At 36.0% G+C, this 27,902-nt stretch overlaps 2 protein-coding genes across 2 annotated transcripts in view; one reads left to right on the forward strand and one right to left on the reverse strand.

Annotated features, from left to right (window-relative positions):
* Positions 1-1,062: 1,062 nt before the first annotated feature.
* LOC100369336 (uncharacterized) lies at positions 1,063-5,496 on the reverse strand. Its single transcript, XM_002737531.4, has 2 exons — positions 5,331-5,496; positions 1,063-1,594 (listed from the first exon to the last, which is right to left on the reverse strand). Exons 1-2 carry the CDS (start codon positions 5,362-5,364, stop codon positions 1,383-1,385), a joined length of 246 nt encoding a protein of 81 aa, XP_002737577.1. The 5' UTR covers positions 5,365-5,496; the 3' UTR covers positions 1,063-1,382.
* A 2,330-nt stretch (positions 5,497-7,826) lies between these two features.
* LOC100370185 (transmembrane 9 superfamily member 2-like) overlaps positions 7,827-27,902 on the forward strand; it is an 88,871-nt gene continuing 68,795 nt past the window's right edge. Inside the window, exons 1-4 of the mRNA XM_085493215.1 lie at positions 7,827-8,155; positions 9,889-9,956; positions 11,484-11,577; positions 14,770-14,891. Of these exons, the coding sequence (XP_085349341.1) occupies positions 8,027-8,155; positions 9,889-9,956; positions 11,484-11,577; positions 14,770-14,891 (413 nt within the window). The 5' untranslated portion in view covers positions 7,827-8,026. The remainder of the gene's footprint in view (positions 8,156-9,888; positions 9,957-11,483; positions 11,578-14,769; positions 14,892-27,902) is intronic.

The following is a 27,902-nucleotide window of genomic DNA, read 5'->3' on the forward strand; positions in this document are numbered from 1 at the left end:
CTTTGCGACATATCACAGCAAAAATACTATCCCCAAGTTTTAATCCCAAGAACGTCAAAATAGTTTATAGACCCTTCGATTGCCTCGCATACTCGTTTGTAAGTTTCCTCTAGTGACATACACTCCCGGGGGATGCCAACGGGTTTCCTGGAACTTGGAAAGCACCTATTTTTTTCATAAGAAATTCGACCAAATTTCAGGCTTAATGTGGCCATTAATGTCACCATTAATGTGCAAACGTAAACACAATTTACAATTATATGCCTTTCCGTCCCAATGTGACCAACAAACCCAGAATGAAACAGTCTCGTTTTCAATATATCGCGCCCTCTAGCGACAAAACACCTCACACATGTTGTTTGTTTGTTTTCTTTGCACGGACGAGCTATTTTTTTGTACCACTCTCGCATAAAATATAGCACTTTCCATGTATAAATCTATAAAAGCCTGTCAGCCCAGCCCGATTCATTAGTCCAATCAATCCCACATAAACCAACAAGTACCCCGTCACGGTTGATTGCTGTAATCAAACTGAGGTGGCCCGAAAGTCACTAGGGTTTGGCGTGTAGTTGTCCGCTGTTGAAACATACTGACAAATTTGCAATATTTGAATAGACGCAGAGTTACACAATAAAACGACGTGAATGATATCGCCTTCGTCTCTTGTGAGAGCAATCACGCCAGTCTTCGTCGCTAGAAGACGTCGATATAGTTGCCATGACCAACCCACCTTTTATTGTACCATGCCCTGTTTTAATGAGTTTTCGTCTAAATTCATATCCGAATTGCATTAATTGTTATAGCCACAGGTTGCAATGTTTTCTCAGTCAGATCGTGCTCGTATCCGGTGATAATAACTAGTAGTAACTTTAGTAGTTTCTAGTTTCATTTAGTACCGCGACTGTACCGTGAATGTAGATGGACAATGCCCGCAGCTGCAAATAATAGTTAACCATGTTTCTTTTATCGGAGCATCCGTTCATCTACACCATTAAGTGACATGTATTTACGGTGAATAAATTCGTTTGAGCCATCACATTGACTTGAATATAATGATTTTAACACCACCTCCACCTCGTCCGCACCCAAGCAGATCATAGGGTCGCCACCATCCTTGTGTGCTGATAATAATCTAAACTTACGTTGTACTCGTTTCGGGCTCGGCCTATTTATACAGCTCGGCGCTAAATGTTAAACCATTGAATCGGTCTCTGTATCCCGCTATGTGTTACTAATCTCAGCAGTTTGGTAATTTGACAACACGTTGCCAATGTATGCAGTATTGAAGTGATTTCCCAAATAGATTATTGACAGATGCGATGCATGCGGTAAAAAAACGTGCAGCCTTTCTTATCTGTCCACTGATCATAAACAGTCCAAGTTTAACTTCTCATAATTTTAACGAATTCCCCATAATCGATTTCTCCGTCTCCGTTTTCATCAACAAGTTCGACCATTTCCTGTATATCATCTTCCGTTAGGTCTTCTCCCAGTCGCTTCACCACCTCCCTGAGTTCTTCTGCGCTGATTGTGCCACTGCCATCAATGTCCATAGCGCGGAAAGCCTCGTAGATTTCTTGTTCAGAAATACGCTCTAAATCAAATAGAATAATACAAATCATATTAACATAAGGAAAATATAACCTATTGATATTCAAATTATAAAGCATATCATGTCGAGAATATATCAATATGTTTCTGTTGTGACCCGTATATTAACTTATAATATTTGTATACGCATGTCCATGCACGCACGAGTGTGTGTTACCGTGCCTCAAACAAAACAAGGAAAACTCCGCAGTTAGCAGTCGCAGGAGAGGGCATGGGAAACGACAATTATTCGCGTATGTATGTTGCATTGATATTTATATTAGACTATTGACCACATGGGATATAATTGGACAGTTACATTACTTGTCCAAATGATTGTCTAAATTGGATTTAAGGCCCGATAGAAAATGCAACTTTGGTTTATTTTCTCCCATAGACAGCCTGGCCAAAATATTTGCATATCTGATATTCTTCGTCATAGTTGTGCAGAAGAAATTTGATGAGCGTTCGTAAGTTGAATATTTTTTACCCTTAATTATTGAAATGTACTTATGTTGAAATGGTCTTATGTTGTAGTTTCATTTTTCACAAGTATGCAAGTTATTTGTTTGGTTTGGTTAATTTTCCCCCATGGTCAAATATCTTTTTTCATCAATGCGTAGGAAATTTATGCAATTGAGTTGTTCATGGAGACGTTACGTAATTTGTGCAAATTTTAGTGCATGGGTTAATGCAAAACGATCATAGCTAAAGCGGTCTTAAATTTAGAAAACTTTTAGTTTAATTCGATATTTGTTTGTGTTTATTTAATAATCCTAAACATATTGTTCTTCAGATCCCTGCTCACTGTCTCGTATACTTCCTACGTCATTAACCGAGGCGTGAATACGACTACATTACCACCATTAAAAATTCAGACAAAATTGTTGTCAGACGTCACAGAATCATTGTACAAACTGCACGCCATTATAACATCAACAACAAACTGAGTGACAGCAAATGTAACAACAGTTTGTTTTGCCCGTCCCATTCCTGTGAGAGTGCAATAAACATCGAGTCGACAATGGGTCGTCAGAAAATAACCAAAGTTCAAAACGAAATAAATGGTCATTGTATTTCGAAATACATATTGTTGTGATTGGTGTGAGATAGACGTGCGTTACCCGTGGTATGCGAACAACATGTGATTTCACCTCTATTTGTATCAACAATATATATCCTTCAACAAGGAGTATTGTAGTCGCACAATTAAGCAGTTACACGTGGGACTACCTGGCATGGTTGCGTTGTTACCGATTACCATGGACATCTATGCAACTGAAGTCAATGCAATCACGATTCCTCTATCAGAAACTATTCGCTCATGTAACACCGACAAAGCATGTATGTAATCGCTTTAACCTTCGCCGACTTGCATATCAAATGAAAAATGACGGCACTCTCGCAAAATATAACGTTTTAATGATATTTGAAGGTACACGAGAACGTTAAACGATTAAGTAAACAGGAAAGACGGTGTACACATAAATATTTACAGTTTCAAAAATTGTTCCCTAATAAGGTCATGTGTGGACACGTGCTCTTTACGAATCACATCACATCACTAACAAAGCATTACATCCTGGAATGTTATGAATACGTCTAGGTTATAAAATGACACGTCCTTTCAAGATCAGCTGACAAAGCCCTGTTCTAACCATGGAAGGTACTAACGTACCTGAAAGTACCTTCCATGTTCTAACTAACTTCTCTCAATTTATACAGAAAATATAAATCGTGAATCCGGCGATCTGATTAGTGGAGGGCGCATAGCCATGTTAAAAGTATGATTCAGTCCCTCAATACCTGGAATACGGTGTTCAGTTACACTAACTTGAAATGTGGTTGAATTTGACACTTGCGTAGATATATTTTACCTGAGATTATATTAATTTTAGCCTTGGTTTATCAAGGACCGGTTGAAAACCTTAACGAAATAGTTTTAGTTGATTTTTGAAGTGTCTACTCGTCCACGTCCGCATTTTCGATCTGTGGGTGACTCACTAATCTCCGCCTGTTGGTGTCACACGACCAACGTTTCAAAACGTAGGTTTGAAAATATATATGTATATGCACAGTCCTTTATATGTCACTGCTTCTCTCAATCTCAATGTCACAATTAAATATTTGTACTCGTGTATTTGTTCCTACTGTCACTACATATGATAATCGCTGCAACAGCACTTGTCATAGTCAAGTGTCGAGTCTTTGTTCCCACGTACATTGCATTATTCCGGTTACGGTGCAAGGTGGACACGGTTGGGATTTCATAGATGGGTGTACCCCCAATTGAAGTTGAATAGTACATAACAATTTTACAACAGTCAAAAGTGTTAACTATTTTTGTTAAAAGAATCGAACTCCAATTGAGGAGAGAATAACACCATTTCAGCATGCGAACCGAGACAGCTGTGGCACGTAAACTGGAAACAATTGTCAACTTTATCTTGTTTACTCTTTATTAACTCTCCATATTGAAACTTGCTTCTATGACTGGGTAAATATAGCGAAATAATACATCTTTCCGCCCTCTGGCGATGGGTGTTTCTGTGACGTAATGGGTTACAGAAAAACTTTTCATATCGTCGACATTGATTGTTTTAATATGTAGCCGTATTTCAATAAAAAAAAAAGTTTGTGAGATTCACGATTTTCTCAATGACGAACTGCACGACCAAAGCCTATTTTGATGACATTGCGTAATCCATCTGCGACATTAGTGCTAACTGACAATAGTGGCCCGTGGCACCCATCAAAAAGTGCATGCACCCATTTAAAGTGTATGCTCGTCGCCCTTAGATTGACCTAGGAACGTCTTAGCCGGTGACGAGTATCAATATGTTAACCAATAACAGCTCTTTTTTTTTTTATTAAAGTACAATACATTGGTTTTAACTTTTTGGTATTATTGATATATCTAATTCTTTAAAAAAAAACTCACGAAGTGATTGTAATATTTATAAATAAAAACCAAATATACAATAAAAAGCTATTTAAAGCACTTTTTTATCGCCAATACTGACTTGAACTTTGAATAAAAGGTAAGCCTGTTTCACGTAAAATTTTATTGGCCATTCATAAAACTCAAGAAAGAAGTTGAAGTTGTCTGAGCTTATTAGCAATGTAGATTATCGGCACATTTGTTGCCGCTAAATTTAGTCTGTTTACAACCGATGGCCGTTATGAAATGTACTAGACTAAGTATTGCATGTTAGAGATCTACTATTGTCGTGCTTTATTTCACGATTCGAAGCTGCTTATTTATTACCGAATAAAAGAAAACTGGATTTCGTTGCATGGATATTATATGTAATGAGAAAAAATCTACTTTCGATTGTGGAATATTTTTTTCAAATATTATTTGCGCCAGACATTGTCAGTATTGCAAATTAATTAATGTCCCATCCCGATCTCTACCAGACCATGTAAAACTCATCCACCTGCTGACGGACCTTAACAAGGGCTCAACGAAAGTCGCATCTTTCAGTGATATGAATCCTATAGGCTTTGGGCTGCCTCGTATTATAGAAAATCAACCACTCTCTCATTATTGGTGTTCAACCCCTAGGTAGGATCTGAACGTTTAGCGATCATGGATATTGATTGTTGAGCTTATCTCGCGTGTCAAGTTGGTGAAAACATTGAGTCTATGAAAGAATTTACGACTTTTAAAACACAATAAGACAAATCAGAATGCAATATATGGTGAGACTTCATTAATCTAAAAAAAATATACTTACCATCAGGTGGTTCAGAACTACCTCCACAGCCCATTATTGAGTTAAAATAAAAACAGACGGTGCAAAAGTTACCACAAGTACCCGATCATTCCGGGTGTTCCAGTCGAAGAATAAGCTGCTTGTACCGAGTTGACACTCACCGTGCACTCACACACGTCTTTTAAGTTCTGACACTATCGTTTGTTCTATTTTAACAATATTTACCAACTAGGGCGTCTTGCCGACACTCTTCAACCATTGTATAGATAACAAAGAACACTGCCCTCTATTTAAATCAAAATAAGCGTTGTCTTGACAGCGCCGGTTCATTTAGTCGTGTAAATAGACCATTTAATACCTTTCAATAAAAAGATCTCACACAAAAAAAATCGGCGTTAGTTGCACGTGTGGTGTGACGTCACGGGGTCGGCTGCTTCAAGTTAGTGGAGGTAGTAAACAACACACAATCGAACAATGTTAATACCTACGCTAAGAAGATTGTCTTTTTTAGCTCCATGGTGTTAGCTAGCGTTAGTCTGATACTAATAGTTTGTTCACAGGATAACTAAAAACGTTATTGATGGATTCTCATTAAATTTGTAGAAGTTATTAAATTCTGTTATCGATACGGGTACGGCCATTATGGATACAGCATTTTCAGGAACGATCTTTCATTTATGACTAAAAAAGTTATGATGATGGATTCTCATGAAATTAGAGGGAGTAATCGATTAGATTGATTGGATTTCGGTACAAATGTGGATACAGTCGCTATGGTAACAGCAATTTTGGAAATGATTTTTGTATTTATAACTCAAAAAAAAAAAAACGATTAGATTTTGGTAGAGATTAAGATATGTCAGATTTTTTTTTTCAATTTCCAGAATGCACAATCCATTAAATGTTGGTAGAAATGTGGGCCTGGTTGCCGTATATAGGTGTAAGTGTAGGAATAACCCGACGGGACATATGGGTGTAGTGAGAGCGTAGCCCGGGACAATTTCCTGGTGACCCGTCACATGTTAGCTAGCTGTTTTAATTTAAGATTTGAAGTAATAACCAAGGTTTGCACCATTTCCCATCAAAAAATCATTCTTTTATTTCCGCCATCTGTTGACGCTGAACACTCAGAAGCCACCATGACCTCACCTCCTTTACGATCCAACTTCTTAAAAAAATACCACCACCCGCTCACCTTCACAGTGAAACTTACAGGTCAAATGCTCTAAAGTTTGCAGCGGGAAATTATGGCCAGTGATACCATGGCTTATCTCTCATTAATGTAAGAAGTCATCAGCTGACAGAGGCGGCGGCACAAAATGTTGCTGGGGCGAGATCTGCTCACCACCCCTTGTGCCCCATAGCCGCAAGTCGTCGCGCATTTTTTCGGTGCCCCCTGCCCCGGTGCCACCGACACTCAGGCTGCTACGCTGTCGCCAATTGGCCACTCGCGCTGGCTGTCAACACCTGGCCTGTGTATAAGTCACAGTATGTTGAGCTGCTTGGCGGAAGTCTGCGCTCTCCTAGCGCTGTTCTGATTTAATACGTATCGGTTCGATAAACCCCTACAGAGACCTGAGAGAAGCAATTTGATGAACCTGCAGAGAAACTAAAAACCTAATCTATTGAAAGATCCAATAGAGATTTATCACAGCTTGTTGACGTAGCAATGATGATTGAATTATTGATTTATCATACATTAAAACCTTTGTTCTTGCAGCACACAACTAAGTCCAATGAAACAATTCAATTCTTTAATATGCACGTGCACTGGTAGTTTTTGGTACGTACAATAACAGTCTCTGCACATGCGTGTTAGGTTTCAGATTTGTTTCATCAAGCAAATGCTGCACAGTATGCTGCAAAGACAATCCAAATCTATTTTCGTCCTCAACATGCCCTATCGAAGAACAAAAATAAAAAAATATAATGATGTAAAGTCAAATCCCACCGGTCCTGGCAATAGTCTTAATTTTATTTATAAATGTCCGTAGTTTGAAAATAGTAAGCTACTGAAAATTAATTAGTGAGATGTTAAGACCTTGTAAATAACCATCAGTTTTCATGTATAATCAACTAAAAAATGCACCATTCCATCAAGATTGAAACCAGTCTGACAGAAAGAAAGAGCAACAGAATTATTAATGTATTTATTTGTATCTGAGGTCTGCAAATCGTGAGTATTGTGATGTTTTGTGTAATTAAACCAACATGATTGTGATCATATGTGAGATGTGTAAGTTTGTTACTGAAATGATTCTGGGGAAAAACTTTGTTTTGCCACAAAACATTTTCAGATTCCGAGAGAAATTGTATTTGGCACACCTATTATCTATGCGTCCTAATGTATTTTTATTGATCATACAAGGGTGTACCATCTAATGTACCTTTCTCTCCTCTTTGTTATTACTGTATTTGTATTTTGGTAAAAGAAGAAAACGTTACCTACATCAGTACAAACCCTGGCCTGTGAGGGCGCTTAATAGGGGGCCTCGTTTTCACTCGAGTGAAACCGGGAGTGAAACTCGGAGCTACATAAGAATCTGATTTGTGTTGTATTATACTGAGTAATTTCCACGGTGTCTCATATCGTAAAATATTCATCAGAACTGTCATACAGTCATTTAAACCAAACACTAGAACTGAAATTTGAAACTGCCGTGACTCCTAGTCACGAGTGACGAGTGATCATTTGTTTATGTTGACATCGAAACAAAATGGCGAATTTTAAAGTGGCGTTGACAGTCTGGTTTACCGTTCAACTTCCGTATTGCTACACTTGGTATTTGCCAACAAGTCCGTCGGTTGAGTACTGTAATACTACAAGACAAGATAGCAGTTGTGAGGTTAGTACGTTCACGGAGCTCCATAGTTTGTCGCTCGTCACGTGTGTTTTGTTTTTGGACGAATATGTGAAAATATCATGCCAAAACTTGCCCCGATCTTTCACCCATCCATAAATTGATTGATCTCTGGACGAAAGTTTAATAACACCGTGATGATGGTTTCGTGGCATTTTAGGTCCAGATTGGCCCACTAGCTACATTGGGCTACATCGGTGTACAGACTGAAATCAAAATCAAACGTAAAAAAATATTACATTAAATATTTTCTTTTTTTTTGGTTATGGACATCAATGAAGTTGAAATATTAAAAATGGCAAATTAGTTACACAGATTTCCAAATACTATTTTTTTATGATAATATTATATAAATTAATCCACATTGACTGAATTTCTCTCACACAGAATTGCCATTCACTTCACACGTGTACCACTATGCACGAAAGAAATATTAAAAATGTCTGCAACTGGTGCTCTTCGTGCAACACTGAATAGTATGGTTTATTCTCAGGTCAAAATTATAATGTATATATTAACTGGTCAAGGGACTAAAAAAGTGATTAAATTTACATATATAATAACTTGACAAAAGCGAGTACAGATTATTTCTTAAATCTCTATTGCCTGATAACTATACCTGATAACACTGGGTATAAAAATTCAATAAACTTGCGAAAATAAATTCAAGTGAAAATAAAATACTTCACAGAAGTTAATTAAGTTTGGAAGCCACTGTACTTTAAAGTCCAAAGATTCATATTACAGCAATTCCAGGCACTGATTTAGTGCTAGACATAGATAACATTCTACAATAGGTTACACACTTTGTTTTCACATTTACATAAGTTGTAACTAGAAATATATACAATGGTTGCAAATCAGAGAAATGATTGACAGATATTGTCTGCAAATGTTTTCTATTTTTGCTACAAAGTTAGGTGTCCCGCCTTTACTAAACTCAGTCCAGCTTTATGCAGACAGTTCACTACAGAGGCCGGTTACATGTGAAGCTACAACCTTTTTATTTTCTATTCTGATCAAGTATAAGTTAATTACACGTTTATACTACCATGTGTTTTAATGTGTTGTATTTTCTTTTTATTCAACCATGAAGCTAAATGATTCAACAGAGGTGGATTATCTCTGAAATTGTAATGCACCGTTTTTATTTCTGAACTACATTCATGAAAAAAGGCACCATATAATCTTGTTGAATAAAACGTCATATGGGTTATTTCAATTACAAACTAATGTGTATTTGTTTTATTCATAACATCATCTATACCCTGCTTATACAATCACAGAAAATGTACCAGACTTTAATTTTACAAATTTGGCAGGTTGTCGAATGATACTCACTTGGTCGTAGATTAGCTTCAAGTGTGTTATATATCGAAGTGGGACGATGCTGTTGATAAGTCGCCGTAGCTCGTCCTGGGAGAGGAAATGGTGCACAATTGTAGCTCGGGAACATACCATACTGATATTGGTTCGGGTAAATGGGTGGAGGTAACCACTGAGTGTAAGGAGTTGGCATTACATTGAATTGTCCTACCATAAATGTCAGTGGGATAACCAGGATGAATTTCTGGTGAATTGGGGTGTTAGCAGCATATGACAGACCATTCTTTATGACCTTTTTCATCAACCAACTTGTCGGCATGCTGATTTCTAAAATAAAAAATTCAGAGAGACAACTAGTTTATAAATGTTTGTTATACTTTTAACTTTTTTAGACTGAGTTACCCGTGTTTGTGAACAGGCTGGATTCCAACAAGCGATATATTCCATACAAATATGATGGGTAAGTGGATTGTACTTTCTAGTGTTGCGTTTATAGAAATATTTCAGAGATCTCTGCAAATAACAACCTCATAAAACATTGATTGTTTGTTTGTTTGAATCGTTCTTCTATATTCCTGTTGGTCATAGCTTTTAATGGTTGATAACAAACAGGAATGTTACAATGTTGCAAAGAAGAGTGATATGTCGATAGCAGCCTTATATGTACATATAGTTGTGTTCTCTTATACATGTCTTTCCTGGTTGTATAATTTCACTGAAGCTATTTAGTGAATTTTTTTTTAGCTTCGCTGTCGACTTTGTTGAGCAGAGCTTATCATACGAGTGATTGTTCTTTGGCGTCCGGTGACTGTTGTTGTCCATGCAACTTTTTGTTTTTTCGACTTCTTCTTGGGTAATCTGTGTGTTCGTGCGTCCGTCCGGAGTCATATTTCAGAATCCTTTGGACCGATTCTGTTCATTCTTTGCATGTGCCTAGTACTTTATTTGGGACATATGCACATGCAGTGGTGTAGCGATTTGATTCAAAATGGCCGACTGGCAGCCATATTGTTTTTTGAAAACTTTGTATTTTAGACATGATTTGTCAGTTTTCATTCAAACTTAGTACATAGATTATACATGTTAGAATACATGTTCATGACAATTTCTTCCGCAATTGGATCAAAGATGGTCGACTGGCAGGCATCTTGTTGTTTTTTTAAATGTGGTATATTGGACATGCTTTGTCAGTTTTCGTTCAAATTTGGCACATACCTTATACATGTTAGGATACATGTCCATGACAATTTGTTTCAAAATTGGATCAAGGATGGCCGATTGACAGCCATCTGACTTTTTGGCCTTACTACTATATTTCCAAGATTTATGTACCACTTTTATTCGTATTTGGCACATACGTCATACATGTCAGTTTGTTTCATAATCAGATCAAAGATGGCCAAATACCGACAGTTTTTATTTTTGTCCATATTATTATATCTCTGTTACCCATGTATCATTTACATTGATATTTAGCATGTCATAAATTGATACATGTTCATGTCAATTCAATTTGCAATTTGATCAAATATAGCCGACTGGCAGCCATCTTGTTTGTTTAAAATGTGATAACTTGGACATGCTTTCACTTGTGATCTATATTTTTCTTTGCTATGTCTTAAACCGGAGGGGTCGTCACGCAACACATGTTCGAACTTGATGTAAATAAACAATCTGTTGTTTATACCACTTGGGACTTATGTTTCAAGGACAAGCTTGTGACAACCCCTCCGCTTTAGGAAAACTTTAAAAAAATTAATGGGGACTGTGTCATTTTCAATGACTTGTTTTTGGTGAAAAGTGATATTTTCAACTTCCTGTTGAAAACAGCAAGTCCAATTGCTTTGATATTATACATGTAGGTATCTCAGGTAGACCTCTCTCAGGTATTTTCTAATGATAATTGAAATGTGCATTGCTAACAGCAGAGCCAACAGGCTGCTTGTTATTTGTTTTTTGTATATTTTTCTTTTTCTTTTATTGCTAGATTTGGTTTTGTGAAATTGCCGTCGAAGTCTAACATTAAAGAAAACATAGGTGAACTGTTGCAAGGAGATCGACTACACAAATCACCATATAATGTAAGTTTCTGAAAATACATCACATCTTATCATTACCCTCTCCTGTTCAGAAAATTGAGTAATATTTTGTATTAGTATTTTAAGTGAGAGGAGAGATAATTAATAATTTTTAATATTTCCCAGAACTATTTTCATCACTTCCCATTGTTAATAGTGCCTTTTTTATTAATAATTTTTAATAATAACTGTAAAACCATTTATTTTCACTGGCATTTCACTATTTTGATATTTGTGAGCAATATTCATTGGGTTTGGGGTTTGGAAACAATGAGTTCTATTGTTATTTCACATACTCTAATGTTCATATAGATTTAATTTAGCAAATTTTATATGTCAGGGTAAGTAGCGAAATTAAAACCCAGTGAATGTTTATCCATTTTGCATATTGACTTAAGAAAAGTTGGGGATCACTAGCCTAAGGCCACACTGATTTAATTTTATGGATGACATCCTCTGGAGACCCCAAAACTAATGCGAGAGGGCGAAAAAAAAAAAATCTTGCCAAAAAAAAAAAATGCTGCTAAAACCACAGGACTACGGAGCTGGTATTACGAATTGAACCACAGAACACAGTGTATCAAAAAAACAAAAAAAACAAGTCTTTATTTGTAGGAGACACATGTTGATGTACACATTTCGTACTGTATTACTGTAACAGGTATAACCATTTCAGACAAGCTCTAGTACATGTAGTCATGATGAAGTATCTTCAGTCAGAAACACTGCATTCAAGGTACAGCATGAACACCATTTTCAGTACAAGTCACAGCGGAATGTACATATCACTACTTTATGACAATAACTATTAACAAAACATCGCAATGATACAGAAATGTCCTTGCTTGCTCCTCTCTACACCCCTGGGGTTAGCTTTAACTGTGTTGTCAGGTAAAATGAAGCCTACATGTTAACCCTGCAAGTATATCTAGTGTCTCATGTCTAGGGATCTCAACCTCAAGCATCAAAAAAAAAAAAAAAGATCTCTTGCACTCATCTACACCACACACATCGATCTCTTCAACAATAGGTCTTTTCTTCCTTCTCAGCTATCACATCCCTTGGCCACGATACACCTCCACTCCTATCCAATTTCTCTCATCGTTGCATCGCGGGACAGCCACCTCTGGACAATATGTCCTTATAGCTGTGTAAACGTTACATCTCCCTGGCCAACGTCAATTGCGTACCAGTCTACAACAATCTCTCCGTTTTCCCTCTGAACTTTTATGCTCACGTATTTTGGTGGCTTGGTCGCCATGTTGGAATTCCCGGCAACACTATATGCATGTACAGAAGATCATTTACGACATAACTGACACGTTTTGAGGTAGTCCAAAACGAGTTTTACGAAAAGCCGGCGTTTTGCAACAATATGAGTTGGCAAGTTCCAGACTGAAAACCGATCTGTGGAGACTCGTCGTAGGAGATTTTTTTTTTTTTTTTTTTTTTTTTGAGAACAGGCGAAAACTAATGCGCGCGTGGATGTCATCCATAAAATTAAGTCGGTGTGGCCTAACTTTAAAAAAAAATGATGGTTAGTGGATAGTTGCCATTTTGGCACTATTATAATAATGCTACCATATGTTCTTATGTCAGATGTATTATGCCATGTCTCAAATTGTAGGCTGGTGACATAGGATAAAAAAATCAAATATATTGGGTATGATGAGGTAAATTTGGTTCTCAAAAAATGCAATCAAGGGAATTGTTCTAGAAATGGTGATTTTTCAAAAAAAGACAAGTTTCTCAAAAAGCTTAACTGTAACACACAAAATAATGCTATTTCATTGTGCCATGTACAATAGCTTTGTGATTTTACATAATAAATCACTGAATCCTGTCGTGCGATTTAAATTTTATGAGTAGACTTCTACCTTAATGTATCTACTGTGTTCTAATATCTCCCAGAGAAAAAACGGTCACTGGTAGCATAGTGGTTGACTCATGATCGGTAGACCCAAGTTCAAATCCTACCTTAGGCTGAACATTAAAAGGGTCGACCCCTACCCTGGGTGTGTGTGTCACAGACTCAATAGGAAGGCCAATTCCACTGGCTGAGATTCATTCACTAACGAATGCGACTTTGGGGGAACCTTGGTTAAGGTCAGCAGGTGCTTGCGTTTGACCGAGCCTGGTTGACGCTAGGATAGCGCATTAAATTGCCATTTGATATAGAGATGGCCACACAGCCCTGTCATGTAGTCCCAAACAGGAAATGACTTCTGTGGCAGAATGCACTATGTGATAGCACTTGCAAATTGCACGTACAAAAAAAAAAGTCAGGAGAGACAACAGTGACATTCGTCCGAGACTGTCGCCTGGCACAAAAAAAAAATATCTGCTAGAGATCTCTCTTGGTATTACTTCCTGTTGTCAATTTTTAGCTTCGCCGTCGACTTTGTCGAGCGGAGCTTATCATATGAGTGATTGTCTGTCGGCGTCTGTCGTCGGCGTCCGTGTCAATGTTTTACTTTTTCGACTTCTTCTTGAAAACTACAAGCCTGAATGCTTTGATACTTGGTGTATATGTACCTTGGGCAGACCTCTCTCAGATTGTTCATTTCATGTTGATATCTTCAATTCTCTAATTTTGGTGAATATTTTTGTCATTTTTGGTAGAAAGTGATATTTTCGACTTCTTGTTAATAACCGCAAGTCCAATTGCTTTGATACAACATATATAGGTACTACATGTGGACCTCTCTCAGATTTGTTCATTTCGTGATGATATCTTCAATTCTCTAATTTTGGTGAATATTTTTGTAATTTTTGGTAAAAAGTGATATTTTCGACTTCTTGTTAAAAACTGCAAGTCCGATTGCTTTGATACTATACATATTGTTCATTTTCTAATGATGTCTTCAGTTCTTTAATTGAAATGTGCATTGCTAACAGCGGAGCTATCTCAGCCGATAGGCTGCTTGTTTTTTTCCTCAGAATCCTATACAATTTGCAACTTTATAAATTTGATATGTCTTCTTCAACATGAAAAAAGAAGAAAGTTGCTGATTGTGGCAACTGACTATTTTGGGTCAAAAATTAGTAAATTTTTTAAAACTCATACAACTGAGTTTAGTTACCCTGTGTTTTTTTCAGATTTTTAGCCAGTCGCAGAAAATTCTATTGTAAAAACTGCTTTAGTCTAATTTGTTTTTGTATTTAAAGTGATTTAAACTTACATTATTATTTCAGATGACATTTCTGACTGCTGGCTCTTGTATGATGGGTGATACATGGCAGACTACATACACACGGAATACCAATATGTGGGCACATTTGAAAGAAGCTATAATGCTAAATTATCAACATCACTGGTAGGTTAATCCTAGTTTTGTGCTCAATTATCAACACTAGTAGGTTAATCCTAGTTTTCTGCTCATTTATCTGAACCACTGGTAGGTTAATTCTGGTCTCGTGCTCAATTATGAACACCACTAGTAGGTTAATCCTGGTTTTGTGCTCATTTATCAGAACCACTGGTAGGTTTATTCTGGTCTCGTGCTCAATTATGAACACCACTAGTAGGTTAATTCTGGTTTTGTGCTCAATTATCAACACCACTGATAGATTAATCCTAATATGGCTTTCATCTCTATTACGTTTATCATATATTTGCATATCATATTTTAATCATGTTTTTACCGCACTGAGGGTTGAATAGGTACAGTTTCTATTTGATCATTTCTTTAAATATGTTGTGGATACAATGTTCTCCCAGGATTTTCGTCTAGGATAGTGGATAACTTACATAATAATTAGCATTTAATTTACATAATTTATTCATGATATTTTTACATTTTTTAATATTTCGTAAACTGCTCACTGTATTACTTTAAGTTTTATGCTCAGTGGTTCCAAATTTGAATTTCTCTCCCATAGTGCATTGCATATATGCTAATTAACATGCTCATTGGTTCCAAATTTGAATTTCTCTCCCATAGTGCATTGCATATATGCTCATTGACATGCTCAGTGGTTCCAAATTTGAATTTCTCTCCCATAGTGCTTTGCATATATGCTAATTAACATGCTCATTGGTTCCAAATTTGAATTTCTCTCCCATAGTGCATTGCATATATGCTCATTAACATGCTCATTGGTTCCAAATTTGAATTTCTCTCCCATAGTGCATTAAATATATGCTCATTAACACTCTCAGTGGTTCCAAATTTGAATTTCTCTTCCATAGTGCATTGCATATATGCTCATTAACATGCTCAGTGGTTCCAAATTTGAATTTCTCTCCCATAGTGCATTGCATATATGCTCATTAACATGCTCAGTGGTTCCAAATTTGAATTTCTCTCCCATAGTGCATTGCATATATGCTAATTAACATGCTCATTGGTTCCAAATTTGAATTTCTCTCCCATAGTGCATTGCATATATGCTCATTAACATGCTCAGTGGTTCCAAATTTGAATTTCTCTCCCATAGTGCATTGCATATACATGTATGTTAATTAACATGCTCAGTGGTTCCAAATTTGAATTTCTCTCCCATAGTGCATTGCATATATGCTAATTAACATGCTCAGTGGTTCCAAATTTGAATTTCTCTTCCATAGTGCATTGCATATATGCTCATTGACATGCTCAGTGGTTCCAAATTTCAATTTCTCTTCCATAGTGCATTGCATATATGCTCATTGACATGCTCATTGGTTTCAAATTTGAATTTCTCTCCCATAGTGCATTGCATATATGCTCATTGACATGCTCAGTGGTTCCAAATTTGAATTTCTCTCCCATAGTGCATTGCATATATGCTAATTAACATGCTCATTGGTTCCAAATTTGAATTTCTCTTCCATAGTGCATTGCATATATGCTCATTGACATGCTCATTGGTTCCAAATTTCAATTTCTCTTCCATAGTGCATTGCATATATGCTCATTAACATGCTCAGTGGTTCCAAATTTGAATTTCTCTCCCATAGTGCATTACATATATGCTAATTAACATGCTCATTGGTTCCAAATTTGAATTTCTCTTCCATAGTGCATTGCATATATGCTCATTGACATGCTCATTGGTTCCAAATTTCAATTTCTCTTCCATAGTGCATTGCATATATGCTCATTAACATGCTCAGTGGTTCCAAATTTGAATTTCTCTCCCATAGTGCATTACATATATGCTCATTGACATGCTCAGTGGTTCCAAATTTCAATTTCTCTTCCATAGTGCATTGCATATATGCTCATTAACATGCTCAGTGGTTCCAAATTTGAATTTCTCTCCCATAGTGCATTACATATATGCTCATTGACATGCTCAGTGGTTCCAAATTTAAATTTCTCTCCCATAGTGCATTGCATATATGCTCATTAACACTCTCAGTGGTTCCAAATTTGAATTTCTCTTCCATAGTGCATTGCATATATGCTCATTAACATGCTCAGTGGTTCCAAATTTGAATTTCTCTTCCATAGTGCATTACATATATGCTCATTAACATGCTCAGTGGTTCCAAATTTGAATTTCTCTTCCATAGTGCATTACATATATGCTCATTGACATGCTCAGTGGTTCCAAATTTAAATTTCTCTCCCATAGTGCATTGCATATATGCTCATTAACATGCTCAGTGGTTCCAAATTTGAATTTCTCTTCCATAGTGCATTACATATATGCTCATTGACATGCTCAGTGGTTCCAAATTTGAATTTCTCTCCCATAGTGCATTGCATATATGCTAATTAACATGCTCATTGGTTCCAAATTTGAATTTCTCTCCCATAGTGCATTGCAGATATGCTCATTAACATGCTCAGTTGTTCCAAATTTGAATTTCTCTCCCATAGTGCATTGCATATATGCTCATTAACATGCTCAGTGGTTCCAAATTTGAATTTCTCTCCCATAGTGCATTGCATATATGCTAATTAACATGCTCATTGGTTCCAAATTTGAATTTCTCTTCCATAGTGCATTGCATATATGCTCATTGACATGCTCATTGGTTTCAAATTTGAATTTCTCTCCCATAGTGCATTGCATATATGCTCATTGACATGCTCAGTGGTTCCAAATTTGAATTTCTCTCCCATAGTGCATTGCATATATGCTCATTAACATGCTCATTGGTTCCAAATTTGAATTTCTCTTCCATAGTGCATTGCATATATGCTCATTGACATGCTCATTGGTTCCAAATTTCAATTTCTCTTCCATAGTGCATTGCATATATGCTCATTAACATGCTCAGTGGTTCCAAATTTGAATTTCTCTCCCATAGTGCATTACATATATGCTCATTGACATGCTCATTGGTTCCAAATTTGAATTTCTCTTCCATAGTGCATTGCATATATGCTCATTGACATGCTCATTGGTTTCAAATTTGAATTTCTCTCCCATAGTGCATTGCATATATGCTCATTGACATGCTCAGTGGTTCCAAATTTGAATTTCTCTCCCATAGTGCATTGCATATATGCTCATTAACATGCTCATTGGTTCCAAATTTGAATTTCTCTTCCATAGTGCATTGCATATATGCTCATTGACATGCTCATTGGTTCCAAATTTCAATTTCTCTTCCATAGTGCATTGCATATATGCTCATTAACATGCTCAGTGGTTCCAAATTTGAATTTCTCTCCCATAGTGCATTGCATATATGCTCATTGACATGCTCAGTGGTTCCAAATTTGAATTTCTCTCCCATAGTGCATTGCATATATGCTCATTAACATGCTCAGTGGTTCCAAATTTGAATTTCTCTCCCATAGTGCATTGCATATATGCTCATTGACATGCTCAGTGGTTCCAAATTTGAATTTCTCTTCCATAGTGCATTGCATATATGCTCATTGACATGCTCATTGGTTTCAAATTTGAATTTCTCTCCCATAGTGCATTGCATATATGCTCATTGACATGCTCAGTGGTTCCAAATTTGAATTTCTCTCCCATAGTGCATTGCATATATGCTAATTAACATGCTCAGTGGTTCCAAATTTGAATTTCTCTCCCATAGTGCATTGCATATATGCTCATTAACATGCTCAGTGGTTCCAAATTTGAATTTCTCTTCCATAGTGCATTACATATATGCTCATTAACATGCTCAGTGGTTCCAAATTTGAATTTCTCTCCCATAGTGCATTGCATATATGCTAATTAACATGCTCAGTGGTTCCAAATTTGAATTTCTCTTCCATAGTGCATTGCATATATGCTCATTAACATGCTCAGTGGTTCCAAATTTGAATTTCTCTTCCATAGTGCATTGCATATATGCTCATTAACATGCTCAGTGGTTTCAAATTTGAATTTCTCTCCCATAGTGCATTGCATATATGCTCATTAACATGCTCAGTGGTTCCAAATTTGAATTTCTCTCCCATAGTGCATTGCATATATGCTCATTAACATGCTCAGTGGTTCCAAATTTGAATTTCTCTTCCATAGTGCATTGCATATATGCTCATTAACATGCTCAGTGGTTCCAAATTTGAATTTCTCTCCCATAGTGCATTGCATATATGCTCATTAACATGCTCAGTGGTTCCAAATTTGAATTTCTCTTCCATAGTGCATTACATATATGCTCATTAACATGCTCAGTGGTTCCAAATTTGAATTTCTCTCCCATAGTGCATTGCATATATGCTCATTAACATGCTCAGTGGTTCCAAATTTGAATTTCTCTCCCATAGTGCATTGCATATATGCTCATTAACATGCTCAGTGGTTCCAAATTTGAATTTCTCTTCCATAGTGCATTACATATATGCTCATTGACATGCTCAGTGGTTCCAAATTTGAATTTCTCTCCCATAGTGCATTGCATATATGCTCATTAAAATGCTGTGGTTTCAAATTTGAATTTTTCTTCCGTAGTGCATTGCATATATGCTCATTGTTATGCTCAGTGGTTCCAAATTTGAATTTCTCTCCCATAGTGCATTACATATATGCTCATTAAAATGCTCAGTGGTTCCAAATTTGAATTTCTCTCCCATAGTGCATTGTATATATGCTCATTAAAATGCTCAGTGGTTCCAAATTTGAATTTCTCTCCCATAGTGCATTGCATATATGCTCATTAACATGCTCAGTGGTTCCAAATTTGAATTTCTCTTCCATAGTGCATTGCATATATGCTCATTAACATGCTCAGTGGTTTCAAATTTGAATTTCTCTCCCATAGTGCATTGCATATATGCTCATTAACATGCTCAGTGGTTCCAAAATTGAATTTCTCTCCCATAGTGCATTGCATATATGCTCATTAACATGCTCAGTGGTTCCAAATTTGAATTTCTCTCCCATAGTGCATTGCATATATGCTCATTAACATGCTCAGTGGTTCTAAATTTGAATTTCTCTTCCATAGTGCATTGCATATATGCTCATTAACATGCTCAGTGGTTTCAAATTTAAATTTCTCTCCCATAGTGCATTGCATATATGCTCATTAACATGCTCAGTGGTTCCAAATTTGAATTTCTCTCCCATAGTGCATTGCATATATGCTCATTAACATGCTCAGTGGTTCCAAATTTGAATTTCTCTCCCATAGTGCATTGCATATATGCTCATTAACATGCTCAGTGGTTCCAAATTTGAATTTCTCTCCCATAGTGCATTGCATATATGCTAATTAACATGCTCATTGGTTCCAAATTTGAATTTCTCTTCCATAGTGCATTGCATATATGCTCATTAACATGCTCAGTGGTTCCAAATTTGAATTTCTCTCCCATAATGCATTGCATATGTGTTAATTAACATGCTCAGTGGTTCAAAATTTGAATTTCTCTCCCGTAGTGCATTGCATATATGCTCATTAACACTCTCAGTGGTTCCAAATTTGAATTTTTCTTCCATAATGCATTGCATATATGCTCATTGACATGCTCAGTGGTTCCAAATTTGAATTTCTCTCCCATAGTGCATTGCATATATGCTCATTAACATGCTCAGTGGTTCCAAATTTGAATTTTTCTTCCATAGTGCATTGCATATATGCTCATTGACATGCTCAGTGGTTCCAAATTTGAATTTCTCTCCCATAGTGCATTGCATATATGTTAATTAACATGCTCAGTGGTTCCAAATTTGAATTTCTCTTCCATAGTGCATTACATATATGCTCATTGACATGCTCAGTGGTTCCAAATTTGAATTTCACTCCCATAGTGCATTGCATATATGTTAATTAACATGCTCAGTGGTTCCAAATTTTAATTTCTCTTCCATAGTGCATTGCATATATGCTCATTAACATGCTCAGTGGTTCCAAATTTGAATTTCTCTTCCATAGTGCATTGCATATATGCTCATTAACATGCTCAGTGGTTCCAAATTTGAATTTCTCTCCCACAGTGCATTACATATATGCTCATTAAAATGCTCAGTGGTTCCAAATTTGAATTTCTCTCCCATAGTGCTTTGCATATATGCTCATTGACATGCTCAGTAGTTCCAAATTTGAATTTTTCTCCCATAGTGCATTACATATATGCTCATTGACATGCTCAGTAGTTCCAAATTTGAATTTTTCTCTCATAGTGCATTACATATATGCTCATTGACATGCTCAGTGGTTCCAAATTTGAATTTCTCTCCTATAGTGCATTGCATATATGCTCATCAAAATGCTGTGGTTCCAAATTTGAATTTTTCTTCCGTAGTGCATTACATATGTGCTCTTTGTTATGCTCAGTGGTTCCAAATTTGAATTTTTCTCCCATAGTGCATTACATATATGCTCATTAAAATGCTTAGTGGTTCCAAATTTGAATTTCTCTCCCATAGTGCATTGTATATATGCTCATTAAAATGCTCAGTGGTTCCAAATTTGAATTTCTCTCCCATAGTGCATTGCATATATGCTCATTAACATGCTCAGTGGTTCCAAATTTGAATTTATCTCCCATAATGCATTGCATATATGCTAATTAACATGCTCATTGGTTCCAAATTTGAATTTCTCTCCCATAGTGCATTGCATATATGCTCATTAACATGCTCATTGGTTTCAAATTTGAATTTCTCTTCCATAGTGCATTGCATATATGCTCATTAACATGCTCAGTGGTTCCAAATTTGAATTTCTCTCCCATAGTGCATTACATATATGCTCATTAACATGCTCATTGGTTCCAAATTTGAATTTCTCTTCCATAGTGCATTGCATATATGCTCATTAACATGCTCAGTGGTTCCAAATGTAAATTTCTCTTCCATAGTGCATTGCATATACATATATGCTCATTAAAATGCTCAGTGGTTCCAAATTTGAATTTTTCTTCCTTAGTGCATTACATATATGCTCATTGTTATGCTCAGTGGTTCCAAATTTGAATTTCTCTCCCATAGTGCATTACATATATGCTCATTAACATGCTCATTGGTTCCAAATTTGAATTTCTCTTCCATAGTGCATTGCATATATGCTCATTAAAATGCTCAGTGGTTCCAAATTTGAATTTTTCTTCCTTAGTGCATTACATATATGCTCATTGTTATGCTCAGTGGTTCCAAATTTGAATTTCTCTCCCATAGTGCATTACATACATGTGTATATGCTCATTAACATGCTCATTGGTTCCAAATTTGAATTTCTCTCCCATAGTGCATTGCATATATGCTCATTAACATGCTCATTGGTTCCAAATTTGAATTTCTCTTCCATAGTGCATTGCATATATGCTCATTAACATGCTCAGTGGTTCCAAATGTAAATTTCTCTCCCATAGTGCATTGCATATATGCTCATTAACATGCTCAGTGGTTCAAAATTTGAATTTCTCTCCCATAGTGCATTGCATATATGCTCATTAACACTCTCAGTGGTTCCAAATTTGAATTTTTCTCCCATAGTGCATTGTATATATGCTCATTAAAATGCTCAGTGGTTCCAAATTTGAATTTCTCTCCCATAGTGCATTGCATATATGCCCATTAACATGCTCAGTGGTTCCAAATTTGAATTCATCTCCCATAATGCATTGCATATATGCTAATTAACATGCTCATTGGTTCCAAATTTGAATTTCTCTCCCATAGTGCATTGCATATATGCTCATTAACATGCTCATTGGTTTCAAATTTGAATTTCTCTTCCATAGTGCATTGCATATATGCTCATTAACATGCTCAGTGGTTCCAAATTTGAATTTCTCTCCCATAGTGCATTACATATATGCTCATTAACATGCTCATTGGTTCCAAATTTGAATTTCTCTTCCATAGTGCATTGCATATATGCTCATTAACATGCTCAGTGGTTCCAAATGTAAATTTCTCTTCCATAGTGCATTGCATATACATATATGCTCATTAAAATGCTCAGTGGTTCCAAATTTGAATTTTTCTTCCTTAGTGCATTACATATATGCTCATTGTTATGCTCAGTGGTTCCAAATTTGAATTTCTCTTCCATAGTGCATTGCATATATGCTCATTAAAATGCTCAGTGGTTCCAAATTTGAATTTCTCTCCCATAGTGCATTACATACATGTGTATATGCTCATTAACATGCTCATTGGTTCCAAATTTGAATTTCTCTCCCATAGTGCATTGCATATATGCTCATTAACATGCTCATTGGTTCCAAATTTGAATTTCTCTTCCATAGTGCATTGCATATATGCTCATTAACATGCTCAGTGGTTCCAAATGTAAATTTCTCTCCCATAGTGCATCGCATATATGCTCATTAACATGCTCATTGTTTTCAAATTTGAATTTCTCTTCCATAGTGCATTGCATATATGCTCATTAACATGCTCAGTGGTTCCAAATTTGAATTTCTCTCCCATAGTGCATTGCATATATGCTCATTAACATGCTCAGTGGTTCCAAATTTGAATTTCTCTCCCATAGTGCATTGCATATATGCTCATTAACATGCTCAGTGGTTCCAAATTTGAATTTCTCTCCCATAGTGCATTGCATATATGCTCATTAACATGCTCATTGGTTTCAAATTTGAATTTCTCTCCCATAGTGCATTGCATATATGCTCATTAACATGCTCAGTGGTTCCAAATTTGAATTTATCTCCCATAATGCATTGCATATATGTTAATTAACATGCTCAGTGGTTCCAAATTTGAATTTCTCTCCCATAGTGCATTGCATATATGCTCATTAACATGCTCAGTGGTTCCAAATTTGAATTTATCTCCCATAATGCATTGCATATATGTTAATTAACATGCTCATTGGTTCCAAATTTGAATTTCTCTCCCATAGTGCATTGCATATATGCTCATTAACACTCTCAGTGGTTCCAAATTTGAATTTTTCTCCCATAGTGCATTGTATATATGCTCATTAAAATGCTCAGTGGTTCCAAATTTGAATTTCTCTCCCATAGTGCATTGCATGTATGCCCATTAACATGCTCAGTGGTTCCAAATTTGAATTCATCTCCCATAATGCATTGCATATATGCTAATTAACATGCTCATTGGTTCCAAATTTGAATTTCTCTCCCATAGTGCATTGCATATATGCTCATTAACATGCTCATTGGTTTCAAATTTGAATTTCTCTTCCATAGTGCATTGCATATATGCTCATTAACATGCTCAGTGGTTCCAAATTTGAATTTCTCTCCCATAGTGCATTACATATATGCTCATTAACATGCTCATTGGTTCCAAATTTGAATTTCTCTTCCATAGTGCATTGCATATATGCTCATTAACATGCTCAGTGGTTCCAAATGTAAATTTCTCTTCCATAGTGCATTGCATATACATATATGCTCATTAAAATGCTCAGTGGTTCCAAATTTGAATTTTTCTTCCTTAGTGCATTACATATATGCTCATTGTTATGCTCAGTGGTTCCAAATTTGAATTTCTCTTCCATAGTGCATTGCATATATGCTCATTAAAATGCTCAGTGGTTCCAAATTTGAATTTTTCTTCCTTAGTGCATTACATATATACTCATTGTTATGCTCAGTGGTTCCAAATTTGAATTTCTCTCCCATAGTGCATTACATACATGTGTATATGCTCATTAACATGCTCATTGGTTCCAAATTTGAATTTCTCTCCCATAGTGCATTGCATATATGCTCATTAACATGCTCATTGGTTCCAAATTTGAATTTCTCTTCCATAGTGCATTGCATATATGCTCATTAACATGCTCAGTGGTTCCAAATGTAAATTTCTCTCCCATAGTGCATCGCATATATGCTCATTAACATGCTCATTGTTTTCAAATTTGAATTTCTCTTCCATAGTGCATTGCATATATGCTCATTAACATGCTCAGTGGTTCCAAATTTGAATTTCTCTCCCATAGTGCATTGCATATATGCTCATTAACATGCTCAGTGGTTCCAAATTTGAATTTCTCTCCCATAGTGCATTGCATATATGCTCATTAACATGCTCAGTGGTTCCAAATTTGAATTTCTCTCCCATAGTGCATTGCATATATGCTCATTAACATGCTCATTGGTTTCAAATTTGAATTTCTCTCCCATAGTGCATTGCATATATGCTCATTAATATGCTCAGTGGTTCCAAATTTGAATTTATCTCCCATAATGCATTGCATATATGTTAATTAACATGCTCAGTGGTTCCAAATTTGAATTTCTCTCCCATAGTGCATTGCATATATGCTCATTAACATGCTCAGTGGTTCCAAATTTGAATTTATCTCCCATAATGCATTGCATATATGTTAATTAACATGCTCATTGGTTCCAAATTTGAATTTCTCTCCCATAGTGCATTGCATATATGCTCATTAACACTCTCAGTGGTTCCAAATTTGAATTTCTCTCCCATAGTGCATTGCATATATGCTCATTGACATGCTCATTGGTTCCAAATTTGAATTTCTCTTCCATAGTGCATTGCATATATGCTCATTAACATGCTCAGTGGTTCCAAATTTGAATTTCTCTCCCATAGTGCATTGCATTTATGCTCATTAACATGCTCAGTGGTTTCAAATTTGAATTTCTATCCCACAGTGCATTACATATATGCTCATTAAAATGCTCAGTGGTTCCAAATTTGAATTTCTCTCCCATAGTGCATTGCATATATGTTAATTAACATGCTCATTGGTTGCAAATTTGAATTTCTCTTCCATAGTGCATTACATTAACATATATGCTCATTGACATGCTCATTGGTTCCAAATTTGAATTTCTCTCCCATAGTGCATTGCATATATGCTCATTAAAATGCTCAGTGGTTCCAAATTTGAATTTCTCTTCCATAGTGCATTACATATATGCTCATTAACATGCTCAGTGGTTCCAAATTTGAATTTCTCTCCCATAGTGCATTGCATATATGTTAATTAACATGCTCATTGGTTCCAAATTTGAATTTCTCTCCCATAGTGCATTGCATATATGTTAATTAACATGCTCATTGGTTCCAAATTTGAATTTCTCTCCCATAGTTCATTGCATATATGCTCATTGACATGCTCATTGGTTCCAAATTTGAATTTCTCTTCCATAGTGCATTACATATATGCTCATTAACATGCTCAGTGGTTCCAAATTTGAATTTCTCTCCCATAGTGCATTGCATATATGCTAATTAACATGCTCATTGGTTCCAAATTTGAATTTCTCTCCCATAGTGCATTGCATATATGCTCATTAACATGCTCAGTGGTTCCAAATTTGAATTTCTCTCCCATAGTGCATTGCATATATGCTCATTGACATGCTCAGTGGTTCCAAATTTGAATTTCTCTCCCATAGTGCATTGCATATATGCTCTTTGACATGCTCAGTGGTTCCAAATTTGAATTTCTCTCCCATAGTGCATTGCATATATGCTAATTAACATGCTCATTGGTTCCAAATTTGAATTTCTCTTCCATAGTGCATTGCATATATGCTCATTGACATGCTCAGTGGTTCCAAATTTGAATTTCTCTCCCATAGTGCATTGCATATATGCTAATTAACATGCTCATTGGTTCCAAATTTGAATTTCTCTCCCATAGTGCATTGCATATATGCTAATTAACATGCTCATTGGTTTCAAATTTGAATTTCTCTTCCATAGTGCATTGCATATATGCTCATTAACATGCTCAGTGGTTCCAAATTTGAATTTCTCTTCCATAGTGCATTACATATATGCTCATTGACATGCTCAGTGGTTCCAAATTTGAATTTCTCTCCCATAGTGCATTGCATATATGCTAATTAACATGCTCATTGGTTCCAAATTTGAATTTCTCTTCCATAGTGCATTGCATATATGCTCATTGACATGCTCATTGGTTTCAAATTTGAATTTCTCTCCCATAGTGCATTGCATATATGCTCATTGACATGCTCAGTGGTTCCAAATTTGAATTTCTCTCCCATAGTGCATTGCATATATGCTAATTAACATGCTCATTGGTTCCAAATTTGAATTTCTCTTCCATAGTGCATTGCATATATGCTCATTGACATGCTCATTGGTTCCAAATTTAAATTTCTCTTCCATAGTGCATTGCATATATGCTCATTAACATGCTCAGTGGTTCCAAATTTGAATTTCTCTCCCATAGTGCATTGCATATATGCTCATTAACATGCTCAGTGGTTCCAAATTTGAATTTCTCTTCCATAGTGCATTACATATATGCTCATTAACATGCTCAGTGGTTCCAAATTTGAATTTCTCTCCCATAGTGCATTGCATATATGCTAATTAACATGCTCAGTGGTTCCAAATTTGAATTTCTCTCCCATAGTGCATTGCATATATGCTCATTAACATGCTCAGTGGTTCCAAATTTGAATTTCTCTTCCATAGTGCATTGCATATATGCTCATTAACATGCTCAGTGGTTTCAAATTTGAATTTCTCTCCCATAGTGCATTGCATATATGCTCATTAACATGCTCAGTGGTTCCAAATTTGAATTTCTCTTCCATAGTGCATTGCATTTATGCTCATTAACATGCTCAGTGGTTTCAAATTTGAATTTCTATCCCACAGTGCATTACATATATGCTCATTAAAATGCTCAGTGGTTCCAAATTTGAATTTCTCTCCCATAGTGCATTGCATATATGTTAATTAACATGCTCATTGGTTGCAAATTTGAATTTCTCTTCCATAGTGCATTACATTAACATATATGCTCATTGACATGCTCATTGGTTCCAAATTTGAATTTCTCTCCCATAGTGCATTGCATATATGCTAATTAACATGCTCATTTGTTCCAAATTTGAATTTCTCTCCCATAGTGCATTGCATATATGCTCATTAAAATGCTCAGTGGTTCCAAATTTGAATTTCTCTTCCATAGTGCATTACATATATGCTCATTAACATGCTCAGTGGTTCCAAATTTGAATTTC

This window comes from Saccoglossus kowalevskii, chromosome 18 (genome assembly GCF_978046115.1).
Source record: "Saccoglossus kowalevskii chromosome 18, keSacKowa6.1, whole genome shotgun sequence".
NCBI classification, from domain to species: domain Eukaryota; kingdom Metazoa; phylum Hemichordata; class Enteropneusta; family Harrimaniidae; genus Saccoglossus; species Saccoglossus kowalevskii.

Excerpts from the sequence above, each read along its gene's own strand:
- LOC100369336 (XM_002737531.4), bottom strand. The coding sequence starts at position 5,364 with ATGGGCTGTGGAGGTAGTTCTGAACCACCTGATG. Across the intron at positions 1,595-5,330 it reads TAGTTCTGAACCACCTGATG|AGCGTATTTCTGAACAAGAA; the intron begins GTAAGTATATTT and ends TATTTGATTTAG.